This window comes from Grampus griseus, assembly GCF_964374135.1.
Source record: "Grampus griseus genome assembly, chromosome: 5".
NCBI classification, from domain to species: domain Eukaryota; kingdom Metazoa; phylum Chordata; class Mammalia; order Artiodactyla; family Delphinidae; genus Grampus; species Grampus griseus.
This window is the reverse complement of record NC_138998.1, coordinates 45,969,783-45,983,715: the sequence shown is the minus strand read 5'-3', so window position 1 is coordinate 45,983,715 and position 13,933 is coordinate 45,969,783. Positions and strand designations below refer to the sequence as shown.

The following is a 13,933-nucleotide window of genomic DNA, read 5'->3' as shown; positions in this document are numbered from 1 at the left end:
ATGACAGTCAGCCCACTTAAATATTAAAGCTGATAATATATTTGAACTTGATGCTGTACTTGGTCCATACAAAATATGTCAAAGTTCGTATTATATAGCCTTCATAAAACTACAAGAGTATAAGTGCTAGTCACAGAATCCATTTTTTGTATTCCTGTTCTTCATAAAATTAAGCCTTGTTGCTTAAGAATATCTCCCAAGTGAAACATCAAAGTGGTGTCGCCCATATGATTAATTCTTACAGAGTTGTTTATGCAATCACACCTGTAATAAAAATGGCAAGTATGATTATCTTTCCCCCGACAAAGTCGTTTTAAACAGTGAATGTTTGAGAAGACTTTCCCCAACTCACCTTCTCATCACCTTATGGGAATAATTAAGTTGAAGTGAGTGGACTTCGTTTGAATCTTCAGTCTGAGCAAAGCATTCCTTCACAGGTTCTGTATCCTCCTGGATGCTTGTTCTTTGTCTGGGTCTTATGTTGCTCCTAACTTAAGAAAACACAACCAGAGCCCTGGTGTGGAAATTGGTTCTATTCTCTATCTAAGTTTAACTACCAGTTTACTGGATTAAGCTTTTAAAGACTCAGACTTTTTAGTTCTTCCATCTGGGAGGTGGAGATAATAGTCATCTGCTCTAACCTTTCTCACGGGGATGTTGTGGAGATAAGTGACAGGTGTTGGAAAGCACTTAGGGCCCTTCAGAGAAATATTTCCTGTAAAGCCAGGGCAGTATCAATTCAAACTTGTCAGGTATGCAAGGACTTGGTAAAATGTACACCTCCAAAAGCCGTCCTCAGATGTCTGAGAAAGGACTTTTTCCCTTGGCTTATTTGTTTATGTATACAATCCAGTTTCTAAGTTATGTTTCTGCTAATTTAAGAACAGGGCTTCACATTTATTTCAATTATGGGACAGCAACCTGACCAAAGAAAGTATTCTTTCTGCTAAAGAAGGTTGGTGGGAGGGAGGACAGTGACACATTTTCCTATTGATATTATACCATCTCTCTTTTCTAAGTAATGAAGACGGTATAGAAATCTCTGAAACTTGCAGAGAAAACTGATTTAAATCAACCAGTTTTAGAAGAGGAGTTCTCTGTGAAAAGACACATCTTTTTTTTTTCTTCAGAGTTTTCTGTGTTAATAATATAAAGTACTCACAAAAGACTTCCTCTGGTTTACAAAGAAATACCACTTTAATACGTCAGAAATGTTTAATTGTACCTGATTTAATGGGCACTATTATAGCCAACATATGGGTGTCCATTAGTAATGGCATTCTTTTTTTTATATTTGCTAACAGAAAACAAAGCTAGCTCATCCTCTACTTGATCTTATCCTTTTCTTTTCATATAATTATTGAAAACAAAATTTACCTTGAAGAAAATTACGTATTTGATCACTTGAAGTATGAGGGTTTTTCCCTTTTTATTCTAAGGGAGAACAGGAGTTAGATTGCTTTTGAGGGTAGGGTCTACTGAGATGTGGTCACTTATAGGCTTTACTTTTAGGTTATTTACGGTATTCTTTCCACGATGAAATTTTGCTTACGTTGTCTCTATTTTGTAGGTGAGATCACACAGTGAGAAGAGTTAAGTGACTCCACTGCAGCCATACTTTTCAGTCAGGACTCTATATTTCTAGACTCCAGGATTTTGCTTATGTTGTAACCCCGTAGACATGGTAATAAAGAGATTCTATCACTGCTTTCGAAATAGAAGAGTGTCATTTCCAGTGATGTGCTTGGCCTAGGTGTCCCGAAATAGCGAAGTGTGGCAGAACCATGAAGCAGTCCCTGGAAGAACGGAGGAAACAGAACCTTACCCTCCCACCCAGAAGGAGGCAGGATTCCAGGCGCCCGCAGAACTGACCCGGCGAGAAGCGGGCCGCGAGGAGCCCGAGGGGCGGCCGGTGGAGGAGGAGCACAGGAGGGCCCTGGAGGAAGAGGCGATGGAGCAGGTCGGGCAGGCCGAGCACCTCGCGGAGGAGCACGACCCATCGCTGGAGGAGCAGCGGAATCGGGAGTGGGCGGAACGGCGTGAGCGGAAGGAAGCCAGGCTCCTGGAAGGGCAGGCTCGCGCTGGGGTACGAGGTCATCCAGCCAGTTGCCTGGGATAAGGGGTGCGCCTTTGTGTCTACGTGCAGTTGACCCTTGAGCAGGGCAGGTTTGAACCTCATGGGTTCACTCCTACCAGGATTTTTTCAGTAGTAAACACTGCAAGATCCGCGGTTAGTAGAACCTGCACGTGGGGAACTGCCCAGAGGAGCCCCTATAGGGAGGGAGGCTATGGAGGAACCCTATATACAGGGGGCCGACTGAAAGCTGTAAGAAGATTCTCCACTGCACGGAGGGTCAGCGCCCCAGCCTCCCACGCTGTTCAAGGGTCAGCTGTGTTAAGGAAAAAGCCCTCGTGTATAACAGTCTATAAAATAAAATTGGGGTGATCTTGCTAAATGTTACATGTACCTATTTAAATGTTCTTTTGTGATGTTAGTAGCATAGCTACCTTATCCCAGAAAGACGGTTGGGGAAAAGAGAAGGTGCTATGCATGTATGTATTGTCTTTGTCAAGAGTGTGCAGTGAGAGAGACTCAGTCACACCCCTTTAACCGAGTAGGAGAGTAGATGGGCACCTCATCCCGCACCTTCCAGTCTGTGCTCGAGCCCCGTGGGCATCTTGAGGCCGAGAAGTGACGCATTTTCTGTGGTCAAGGGTACTTTTCTCCCTGTTCACTTACTTACTGTCAAATCCTATGTTGGCTTTTGCACGCTCACCTTCAGGGTGGTTAGCAAGTCATCAGAAAGCTGACTTAAGGACATGCCACTAGGTGAGTGAGTGTGTTTAACCAGTCCCACTGAGCACTCCCCTCTCACATAAGTAAGACTCATAAAAACATCCATTATTATTATAAATGAGACTTTAAAAGAACTGAAAGCAGCCCTGAGTGCAGCCAGGTGTACCTTCCTTACACAGCCTCGAAGGTGATACCTGACGGTAGGCTACCTGGCCCTTACATGGACGCTGGTCACCTTTTATTTATAGCTCTGAAGCTTTGTTTGGCCTCGAACGTTCCAAGACTTCAAGCCGCTAGAGGCTTTGGCTGGGCAGGTGTGAAGGCCCCCCTGCGGGTGCACTCTTAAATTGTTGCAAAGGTGGCATGAAGAAGCCTCTCTCCCAGTCTTGGGTCCTTCATAGCTTTCCTCAAAGGTAATTCCCCACTAGGTTTAATTTCCCTCAACCATGCACCCTGTTTCCTTTGGTGAGAACTGTGTGGACTTGTATTAGTTGGGAGAGGGGGGCGGAGGAGGGAGTGGTAGACGGCTTAATGGAAGCAGAGTAAGAATTCCTGTATCAGGTTTTCCTTTAATCAGAAAGTTCTCTCTTCTCATCCATTTTTGGTTTCTTTGAAGAAAAACGGTTCTCTGCTTTTCCACCCTAATCTGAAATTTGACTTGTTTTGGCTCCGCTTAGCCTGAGATTAGTATATGCATTGCGAGATTTAATTAGCTTCCCTAGGTCTTTAGGCTTCATGGGAAAGCCTTAGCCTCAGCCTCAGCTCACAAATCGCCCCATTTAGTCTGAGGTTATTACGTGCCCACATATACCAGAGCCTTCTGAGCATAAATTTAATTAGGGTTGAAACATTTCTTCTGTTGCGTCCTCCTCCATTTGAGAGGGAGCACATTAAAAATCTGCCTTAATGCCAACAAATGGAGAAGACCAGTTGATGAAAGAAGCCAAGGGTGATTCAGAGCGTTGGGAGACAGGAGTGGAGTCCAGCCGCGGGGTGGCTTTGGACCATTATGACAGTTGACCTGACAGGTGTTCACAAACCAGCCCTGCCTTCTGCGCGTGTCGCGCGAAAGGGACGAAGGGAGGACCCAGGGGACCCGACAGTTCTTGCTCTGCAGCGACTCTCTGTTCCCCAGGTGTATCCCTCGGGCAAGCCGGTCGCCAAATTCCAGTCGCCGTATGAGGAGCAGCAGAGGCTGGCAGTGCGGCGGGTGGAGGAGGCCCAGCGGCCGAAGGAGCGCCACGAGGCCCCGCCCCAGCAGAGGCTGCAGGGGCCCTTGCCGCACCAGCACCAGCCGCAGCTCCTCGCCAGGGAGACGGCCCAGCAGAGGCAGGCTGGACTCGCCGAGGGCCGGCCGCAGCGCCCGGAGCAGACACGGTAGCCTCCTGATGGGCCTAGGCAGCCCGCCTCCGGCGTTCACAAGCAGGATAGAGACGGCTTCCTGTATTTGTTACCCGTGAACTTGAGGGGCTCCTGTTGCTCGTGTAGCTGAGGCAGAACCACTACCTGAAAACTACATTCCAAACATTGAATTTTCAGAATAATCAACATTTTTTTCCCCTGCTTAAAAATGACAGTGTAGGGCTTCCCTGGTGGCGCAGTGGTTGAGAGTCCGCCTGCCGATGCAGGGGACATGGGTTCATGCCCCGGTCTGGGAAGATCCCACGTGCCGTGGAGCAGCTGGGCCTGTGAGCCATGGCCGCTGAGCCTGCGCGTCCGGAGCCTGTGCTCTGCAATGGGAGAGGCCACAACAGTGAGCGGTCCGCGTACCGCAAAAAAAAAAAAAAAAAAAAGACAGTGTATGTCTCAAAATAACCTATCAGGTTTTGTGCTAACTTCATTTTATTTTATCATTTGAAAGGTATTTTATCTTTTATAAGGCATGTTTTGAAAGTATCTGGAATCTTTATTAAACCTAATTGGATAAGTTTAAGAAATATTTTTATGGCTTTTCAAAAAGTGTCGAAAAATTCATTGATAACTCTCTTTAAAGATAAATGACTTATGTCAAACTGTGCTACTTAATTTGTGTCCCTGAGGTGATGATTGTTTGTTTCCCTTGCAGGCAGCAAGCTCGTTATGATGCTGTAGATAATGATGTTGTTCAGGGAGCAGAGGACCAGGGCATCCAGGAAGAGGAAGGAGGTGGTGAGCTTCTTAGATGATGAATGTTTTAATAAAACTGCTTGGTAATATATAATATCATCTCAGAGTTACATGTGTATCTGCATACTCTCTGAAAGTAGAGCGTTCCTGTGAAACCTTTTGTAAACTGAAATGGTGTAAAGCAAAGAAGCCATCACCATAGGACACATCTTGCTAAGGGATACACAGAGTAAATCGAGGTAAAGCACAGGTGCTCACAGGCACAGTTCAGAGCTCTGGGGGCTGATGCTGAGCCGCTGAGTGTAGGTCCTGGGGAAGGAGCTGGACGGACGATGCCACTCTCACTGCTCTGCTCTGGGTGTGTACGGTCTCCACGAGACTCTCTCTCTCTCTCGCTGCAGAACCAACACTAGTCGCTATTTTTGCTTTTCACCTTTTTCCATAACATTGGTAATCCTCTTCCGAATTCTTTCGGTTACCCAAAACAGGTACTAATGTAGGTCTTTCGGAAAAGTGAGGTGACATAAAACTAACTTTCAAAAAGCGGAGGATACCTGTACGTACTACCATCTGTCTTTTGTTGTTGTTGGTATGCTTTTCTTAATCCTCCCAAACAGTTCACATTGGTAGCCTAAATCACGCAAGATAATCCGTTTGTTCTCTGACATTTTAGAGAGGAAATGGTAGTTTAAGCGTTTTGTATGCTAAGTACTTATTTCTAACACATTGTCATAGGACTGTTATACTTTGGGAAACTTCTACATTTTCTTCTTACCTTGGAGGTGTTTAGATTATTGCTTTGAAAGTTTTTCAAATTAAGTCAGTAGTAGCTTTCATTTGCAGGGCGCATCTATGTGTCATTTATCAAATACCGCTTACTGTGATGATAGGACTAGACAGTAACCGTTTCCCTGGCAACACTAACACTTAGCTCTGTATCCTTTCCTAAAGAATCTAAAGGAAGGTGATTACTCAAACTCCCTCTACAGCCTGTTCTGATATTTTATAGCCCTTATCGTCAAGACATTGTTTTCCTTATGTCCCCCCATGCAGCACTTTAAGCTTTTTGGTTCCATTATCAGTAAGACTAGAGAACCATTTGTTCTCTCTTTTATTTAATGGATCCCTTGGTGCGCTTGAAACCTGATGGAAAGTCACCTGCATTTTTATTTTCTACAGGCTGAATACTCTCCCTATACTTAACCTTTCCTCTTGCATCTTACCGAAAGAAGTTATTTGTTTCTCTCTTTGTGTGCTCTTATCTATCAATACATTCTCTTAGTTGAAATAATTTTGTTCAAAACGTAGCAAGTAAATGTGTGTGTGAGTATAAGCATGCAGTGCTTGTGGCATCATCATTACCGCCAATTCAGAGAACACAGGATGACGGGCTGAATTTGTTTTTTTAGCTCCACAAATGGGGTTGTTATTTCTTTCATTTCCTGAAATAGCATCAGTTTCTTCTTTCAGTGCCTTGCCATTTTCTCTGACATTACCAAGAATTAGTTGATAATTTTAGCGATGTCCAATTGACTGGGCTTTATCTTATCAAGAAAGTTTTGATCGTTGTTTTTGGCATAATGGGGGGGAGGGGAAATGCCGCTTTTGTTGTAAACATTTGTTTTGGGAGAGTTAGAATGGTGTCACTTACCCACACTGTCTCTGTAGACACAAGGCCTTTCCACACTATCTCTGTAGACACAAGGCCTGGGGAAAGGGCATAACTTTTCCAGAAAAGCTGAAACATAACACCTTATCTCGAGCTAACCTAGCAGGAGGAGAGAGCGGGTGAAGTGGTCTGCAGGAAAGCCCGCTGGTGACTTTGCTTTGCTTTCAAAGGGAGAATCCTGTCTGGTTTGTTTGGACTGATATTAGTTCCTTTGATTTGCTAGCCTATGAGAGAGACAACCAGCACCAAGACGAGGCAGAAGAAGACCCAGAGAATGGACATGAGCTTCAAGAACAAGGGCCCCACGAAGCTGACCCAGAATCCGAGGCAGATGTAAGTGTCCTCTCTTCCGGTCGTGACACTTGGGAACTCACAAGGCAGAAAGGAAACGTGAAGGTTTACCCGACACCGTGACTCTGGCTCCAGATATGTCTGTTATTTCATCAGCACAGAAGGAAGGTGGCTTACACAATTATATGATATGAGCAATGTTGTTAACTGTAAACCATGAGGGATGTGTGTGATGAGAATGGGTTAAAGGTTACTCTGGGAAAACATCCAAGGAGTTTCCCTCTGGGGACTTTCAGATTAGTCAAATTAAAATAGAAAAGCAAAAAAGAGGCATTGAAATATGTAGTAGTTCTGAAAGATGGAAAAAAAAAAAAAAGCAAGTGTGGGAGTTGGAGAGAGAACCAGAGAAAGGAGATTAACCACTATGAAACATGTTGAGCAGTCTGCTAGGGTGTGAATGTGTGTCATGTGACTCTCTGTAATCTCCCAACAGTCCAGTGACTATTTTAATAAATACACAGATAGGATTGTGAGGTTTGAGAAATGAAAGAAAAAAATTTCCCAGACACCGTGATGCTATAGAAAAGTTAGAATATTAGCAGTTAGAGATATAGTAACCAGAAATGTTCTTTTTGTTTACTCAAAAAGGACCAAGACTCCCAATTCAGTTGGGTGGTCTGTGGCCGTGGCCTTGCCTGCAAATGAGTGTGTCCTTATGCTTATGTGTAGGTGATTTTCACAGTGTAAAATCCTAGCTCTCCTGTCATCTTTTGCTAGGAAATCCACCACCATGTTAATAAAATTCAGTCTGTGCTGTCCTGTGGGCCCTGCCTGTCCATATTCTTCCTTGATAAACATTGAGAAGGTCTTCCTGACAGATGCTTGAAGCCACCCTGATGGAAACAGCTTTTGCACATAACTTGCACTGAGAGGTGGCAGAACACATTTACCCACCAGCCCCTGAATTGGCATTTCTCAGAGTATGCTCCAGGGAACCCTAGCCCTGAAATATTTTCAGGAAAGAGCAAGAGCTATAGATAGCAGGAGAGTGTGAGAGAGCCAGAGGATGTGAAAGAGCAAGAGAGTGTCCATGAGAGAGCAAGAAAGCGAGTGTGCAAACGCCTGAGAGCGTCCTGAGAGCAATGGAGGGGACAGAGGAAGGGTGGGTATTCCAGTCACTGACTTTGGGAAACGCTGTATGTTTCAATTGCTTACCTGACTGCATAATTCTTTACTCTCCTTTCATCAGTTGACTTGCTCTAGATAACACGCTGGGAAACGCTGGCCTTTCTACCATGCCTTCTCTTAATTAGAAATTATTAGCCTGCTTGTCCCTCTCTTTGTCTCATACTTTATCCATTTATTTTTAAAGTAAAAACATTTTTGTCCAGCTTTACTGAGATTTAATTGATCATCTAACTATTTTTTGAACGTAACAACTGTGCCTATTAAACGTTTTTTACTACTTGGTTAGAGTTGGAACTAATGTGTACATTTTCACGTACTCTTGCAAAAGACATCTTGTACTTTTTTTCTGAAGAAAATGTGTTACATTTTTCCTATATTTCCACACAGTTTATTGATAACGTACAAAAAGTGATCCATATAACAAGATTGTGGAGAATTGGAGTTTAGTGTGAAGGTTATGATTTGTCACATTCCCAAGAAAAGTGTGATTTTGCTCTTGAACAAAGTACATAGCCAGGGATGCGCAGATAATACATCAGCTGAGACTGCAGCGAGCTCTTGTACATGGTCAAGGCTCTGAGGTGAATTGAAGTAGAATTTTGTGGTCTGGAGACTAAATCTCACTCTGAGGCTTCACCGTCTCTGGGAAGCATTTGCCGCTTCAGTGAAGTGCCCTATTGATGACCCTGGTGTGATCAGGGAAGCTCTTGCAAGCATCGCCATTTCTGCCCAGCTCAGGCTCTAAGATCTGAATCTTTATGAGGGCATATGTTATTTTGAAAGGTGCTTTGGGAGCATAAGTGGGACATCCAGATAATTCTAAAGTTGATAATGTGAAGGGCATTCACTGAACACAATAACAGAATCACTACTTGAGAGGTGGGGTGGGGAGGGGGAGGTATTTTTCAAACTATATGGCCGGAGGCTGGGTTAGCCCAGTCCCTTTTCTCCTGTCTCTTGCCAGTGCAGCCTCTCTCAGCTTCATGGTAGTGTCCATTATAAAGAAATGTGGGGGCTTCCCTGGTGGCACAGTGGTTGAGAGGCCGCCTGCCGATGCAGGGGACACGGGTTCGTGCCCTGGTCCGGGAGGATCCCACGTGCCGCGGAGCGGCTGGGCCCGTGAGCCATGGCCACTGAGCCTGCGCGTCCAGAGCCTGTGCTCCGCAACGGGAGAGGCCACAACAGTGAGAGACCCGCGTGACGAAAAAAGTAAAAATAAATAAATGTGATCCACACTAGAACGTGATCGTCTACTTGTGAATTAGCCTCCTCTTGTCTCCTCGTGGGCCCTCTTCTTGGGTCCTTTCTGGTGTGGGCTTCCTCTCTCCTCAGCTGCTTTTCACTCACTTACATGTAACAGCTGGTTTTGCAAAGGATAACTCGTCTGTCAAAAAAATCAACATACCAGTGAAAGAAGTTACTATTTGCCTATCTAAATCTCTCATTTTAATTATTTCTCCTACTTGATCCTTTGGCTTTCATTAACTGTTTTTCTTGTCATCTAGTTACGTTCATATTCCTTGTGATAATTAGAGTTTTGAGAACTATTTTGGAATCGCTTGCAGGAAAGAAATGCTATTTGAACTTAATTCTGACGCATCAGTCTCTGACACATAAAGCAGAGGCTTTATCTTTTGACAGTGGGACGAATACTTGTGAGTCTTGGCAAGGATAGATCTGAACAATCTGGTGAAGGACAATTTCATTTTCTGCCAGTGTCTGGCCTTTCAAATGAAATTAAACTTGATCCTGGAATTTGAAGTGGTGGTTGCTTTTCATTAAAATTTTACAGAGGGCAGCTGTAGAGGATATAAACCCAGCAGACGACCCTAATAATCAAGGGGAGGATGAATTTGAGGAAGCCGGGCAAGTGAGGGAAGAAAACTTGCCAGATGAAAATGAAGAGCAGAAACAAAGTCACCAAAAGCAAGGGAATGCAGAAATGGAGGAGCATTTGGTGGTAAGCAGATGCCACGAAGGAGGGTGGTTTTAACTCGGGTATTTTAACAATGCCTGGTTTTACGCAAAAGGGTAGCCATAACCTCATGGACAGGAGGTTCACCTCTTTGGGTTTTTGGGGGGGGTCATCATGTGAAATGCCCACCCTCAGAGAGAGCAGGTGATGGGCATCCTGGGCTTTGTGTTGAGAATGGTTAGTCATCATTTCCTGGCCCCTGATGCATTGAAAGTGTAATGTTCATGGTGGCCTGCCTGTTCTTTGTCCCAGAGGACTGGACAACCCATCTCCAGTGTTCGGTAACCTGAGCCTCCCCTTTTGTTTCAACAGATGGCAGGAAATCCAGACCAGCAGGAGGACAATGTGGATGACCAGTACCAGGAAGAGGGGGAAGAGGAGGTAGGAAGGGGGAGGGCAGGAGGCCAGACTGTTTGGGGCCTCACGCTCGCCTGCAACAAACCTCGGCCGCGCGGGCTTCTGTAGAAAGGTTCAGAGAGCCGTAGGCTGGGTAAGGAAGGGTGGTTTCAAGGGGAAACGGACCAAGGCTGTGGAGACATTTGGTTAGAAGATAGCAAAAATGTGGTGATAAAATCCTCCTCTCTGGTTTACCCTAGAAATTTTGAATTGAGAAGACACTTGGCCTTCCAGAAATGGCGAACTTAGGTTTATGTGATCTTTGTAAGAATATTTTCTCCCGTCTCTTTCCCTCACAAGAAAGAAAAACAAAGCTCTGCACACTGAGGGTCTGGACTATCCCCAGAGACTTTCCCTGTAGACATGGTCACAGTGCCTGTGTCACAGGGGCACCCCCAGACACTTAAAAAATTTTATAGCCTCTCCTTTTAGCCTCTGCCCTTCTAAGAATTTAGCATCTTAATCAAGTTTAACAAAGAAGCAAAGGAAAAATATGTAAGGAGCTCTGTTGAGTAAAATGCACTTGGGTGGAATTTCTTAGCATTTCATTTTAGTTTGCTTCTTATTGTAAACCTCTGGCATATCGTTGTTAATTAGGTTTATAGAGCATCTGCCTTGGTGCCACAATCACGTAATTGACTGATGAACGCTGTTGGTTGTAGCTGGTTAGTCACGGCGGGGTACTGTATGGACCGCTGAAGCTCAGTTCTCGGGAATATGATACGGATGAGGCCAAGGCCCCATGTTCAGTCTCTCTCTGGACCAGCAAATGGACCAGCAGATTAAAGCCCTGGTTCAGAGGCACCTCTCAGCCAGGCCTCTTGCAGATGTGTGGCTCTGACCCTAAGGGGAACGGCAGGAGAGGTCGGACAAATGGCAGCCTGAACAAACCCCCCACAACCCCTGAGAGCCTGCTCAGAAGGCACGAGCTGCCACACTCACGGGCATGGTTCCCTTGACTAGGTCTGCTGCCTCGTTTAGATTGCATTTATCAGCTTTTCAGGGCTGATGCTGAAATTTGTGTTTATACCGGGAAAACAGAAAAGAACCTCATTCTTTGCAGTCATTGGCAACATACACCTCTAGTCACGTGCAGTCTACCTGGTTTGATCTTCGTATTCTCTCTCCTTTTTCTCACCCTGCTGTTCATCCTAATGAAGCCCCTGAGCTGTGTTATCAGAAGAGAGCGTTAGAGAACCCAGCAGCCTTGAATATTAAGACGTTTGGCAAGAGAAAGATATTCATCTGGACCTCTCTTGTCACAGGATGTCTAGACTAATATTACTTTGTTTCATTATGTCAGATGCCAGGAATCTTTGGGAGATTAAAAGAGAAGAGATTCACCTTGGCTCCTTTTTAAAAATTCAGAAGGGTAAACATAAAATTTTAATCAGTATTTACTGATTTTTTTTTTAACTTCTATATTCTATCAGGTAAGGTGGAGAGAGAAATCCTGGGATCCAAGAGGGATCAAAGATAGAAAGAAAACAAAGGCAGAGAGGCGGGAGGGAAGGAGGATGATGACCAGGCAGAGCCTGGTGCCCGACGCCGGGCAGCTGCTCCCCAGGCCGCTGTCCCTCCTCCCTCAGGGGGCCTGACTGACTGGAGCCCTTCCCCCTCCCTGCGCCTGACCCCTAGTTTCCTGCCCAGAGCTCCTAGCTGTGGCACCCCGTCCCCACTTCCCAACCCTCACACAGAGGCTCCAGGTCACCACACCCTCTCATTTAGGGTGGTTGCCACGTGAGCTCTCAGCAGAAGACCAGCGTGCCTCTCTTCTTCCTGGGTACCTTTCCCCTCTGCCCGCTAAGCGCCCCTTGCTCAGGCTGTGTTATATTTTTCTGGTAGTTCCTGTGGTGATTAGTAACTGGATTTTCCCACCTCTTTCCATTGTTCTCAGCTCTTCCCTTGAGGAGGGAGAAGCACTTCCATGTATCAGGCAAGGACTAGTAACAGAGACAAAGTTCTCAGCAGACTGCAGCAAAAGAAGAAAAACAAAGAGGGATGCAATACGTGAGAACACATAGCATGTTGTTTACAAGTGCTGTGTGTGTGAGCACTGAAAACCATAAAACGCTGTGTGATTTGCATCATTCTTATCTTCCTTAAGCCTCAGAGTCTTCCACTGCCTCAGCTGACCCCTGGGATGTAAGGCCCATTGCTGCCGTCGGGTCCCCTCCCTTCCAGCCCACAGTCAGCCTGACTTCTGTCACATTAGGGAGGAGCTGCATCTTGCCAGGGTTATACCTGTTCAGAGGTACAGCCCATCAGACTGATTGAACTATGAGAGTAGAGGACCCAAAACAAGTGTGCATTCTCCCTGCCTTCTCTTATCTGAGTGCAACAGTGTTATCCTTCTGAGACATAAAGACGGATGGCTATTAACACACATTCATTGTTTACTATTTGGGATCCTTAGAGTCAAAGACATTCATGTGGTGAGCCCATCCTCATGTTGCTTACTTTACAGATTTTTTATATCCTTATGAGCAAACGAGACAAACTGTGACATTGCCAAAAAGTACTATGTGTGCTTTAAAATTATTTATTTCTTCGAAGATTTTTAATCACAGTTTCAATTTCAGTGCTTGTGATTGGTCTGTTCATATTTTCTATTTCTTCCTGATTCAATCTTGGCAGGTTGTGCATTTCTAAGAATTTGCCCATTTCTTCCAGATTGTCCATTTTATTGGCATTGAGTTGCTTGTAACAATCTCTCATGATCTTTTGTATTTCTGCAGTGTCAATTGTTACTTCTCCTTTTTCATTTCTAATTCTATTGATTTGAGTCTTCTCCCTTTTTTTCTTGATGAGTCTGGCTAATGGTTTATCAATTTTGTTTATCTTCTCAAAGAACCAGCTTTTAGTTTTATTGATCTTTGCTATCATTTCCTTCATTTCTTTTTCATTTATTTCTGATCTGATCTTTGTGATTTCTTTCCTTCTGCTAACTTTGGGGTTTTTTTGTTCTTCTTTCTCTAATTGCTTTAGGTGCAAGGTTAGGTTGTTTATTCGAGATGTTTCCTGTTTCTTAAGGTAGGATTGTATTGCTATAAACTTTCATCTTAGAACTGCTTTTGCTGCATCCCATAGGTTTTGGGTCGCCGTGTCTCCATTGTCATTTGTTTCTAGGTATTATTTGATTTACTCTTTGATTTCTTCAGTGATCACTGCGTTATTAAGTAGTGTATTGTTTAGCCTCCATGTGTTTGTATTTTTTACAGATCTTTTCCTGTAATTGATATCTAGTCTCATAACATTGTGGTCAGAAAAGATACTTGATACAATTTCAATTTTCTTAAATTTACCAAGGCTTGATTTGTGACCCAAGATATGATCTATCCTGGAGAATGTTCCATGAGCACTTGAGAAAAATGTATATTCTGTTGTTTTTGGATGGAATGTCCTATAAATATCAGAATGTGTTACTGTCGATTTCCCCTTTTATGGCTGTTAGTATTTGCCTTATGTATTGAGGTGCTCCTATGTTGGGTGCATAAATATTTACAATTAT

At 44.3% G+C, this 13,933-nt stretch overlaps 1 protein-coding gene across 4 annotated transcripts in view; it reads left to right on the top strand.

The window, feature by feature from the left end:
- The window catches only part of GOLIM4 (golgi integral membrane protein 4), an 80,635-nt gene that overhangs the window by 58,376 nt on the left and 8,326 nt on the right, over positions 1–13,933 (top strand). For 2 of the 4 annotated variants that reach the window (XM_082655479.1, XM_082655477.1), the window contains 6 exons: positions 1,754–2,086; positions 3,933–4,174; positions 4,863–4,942; positions 6,796–6,905; positions 9,844–10,011; positions 10,339–10,407. In XM_082655479.1, the coding sequence (XP_082511605.1) occupies positions 1,754–2,086; positions 3,933–4,174; positions 4,863–4,942; positions 6,796–6,905; positions 9,844–10,011; positions 10,339–10,407 (1,002 nt within the window). Of the gene's footprint in view, positions 1–1,753; positions 2,087–3,932; positions 4,175–4,862; positions 4,946–6,795; positions 6,906–9,843; positions 10,012–10,338; positions 10,408–13,933 lie in introns of all 4 variants that reach the window. The other 2 variants (XM_082655478.1, XM_082655476.1) reach the window with 1 other exon arrangement.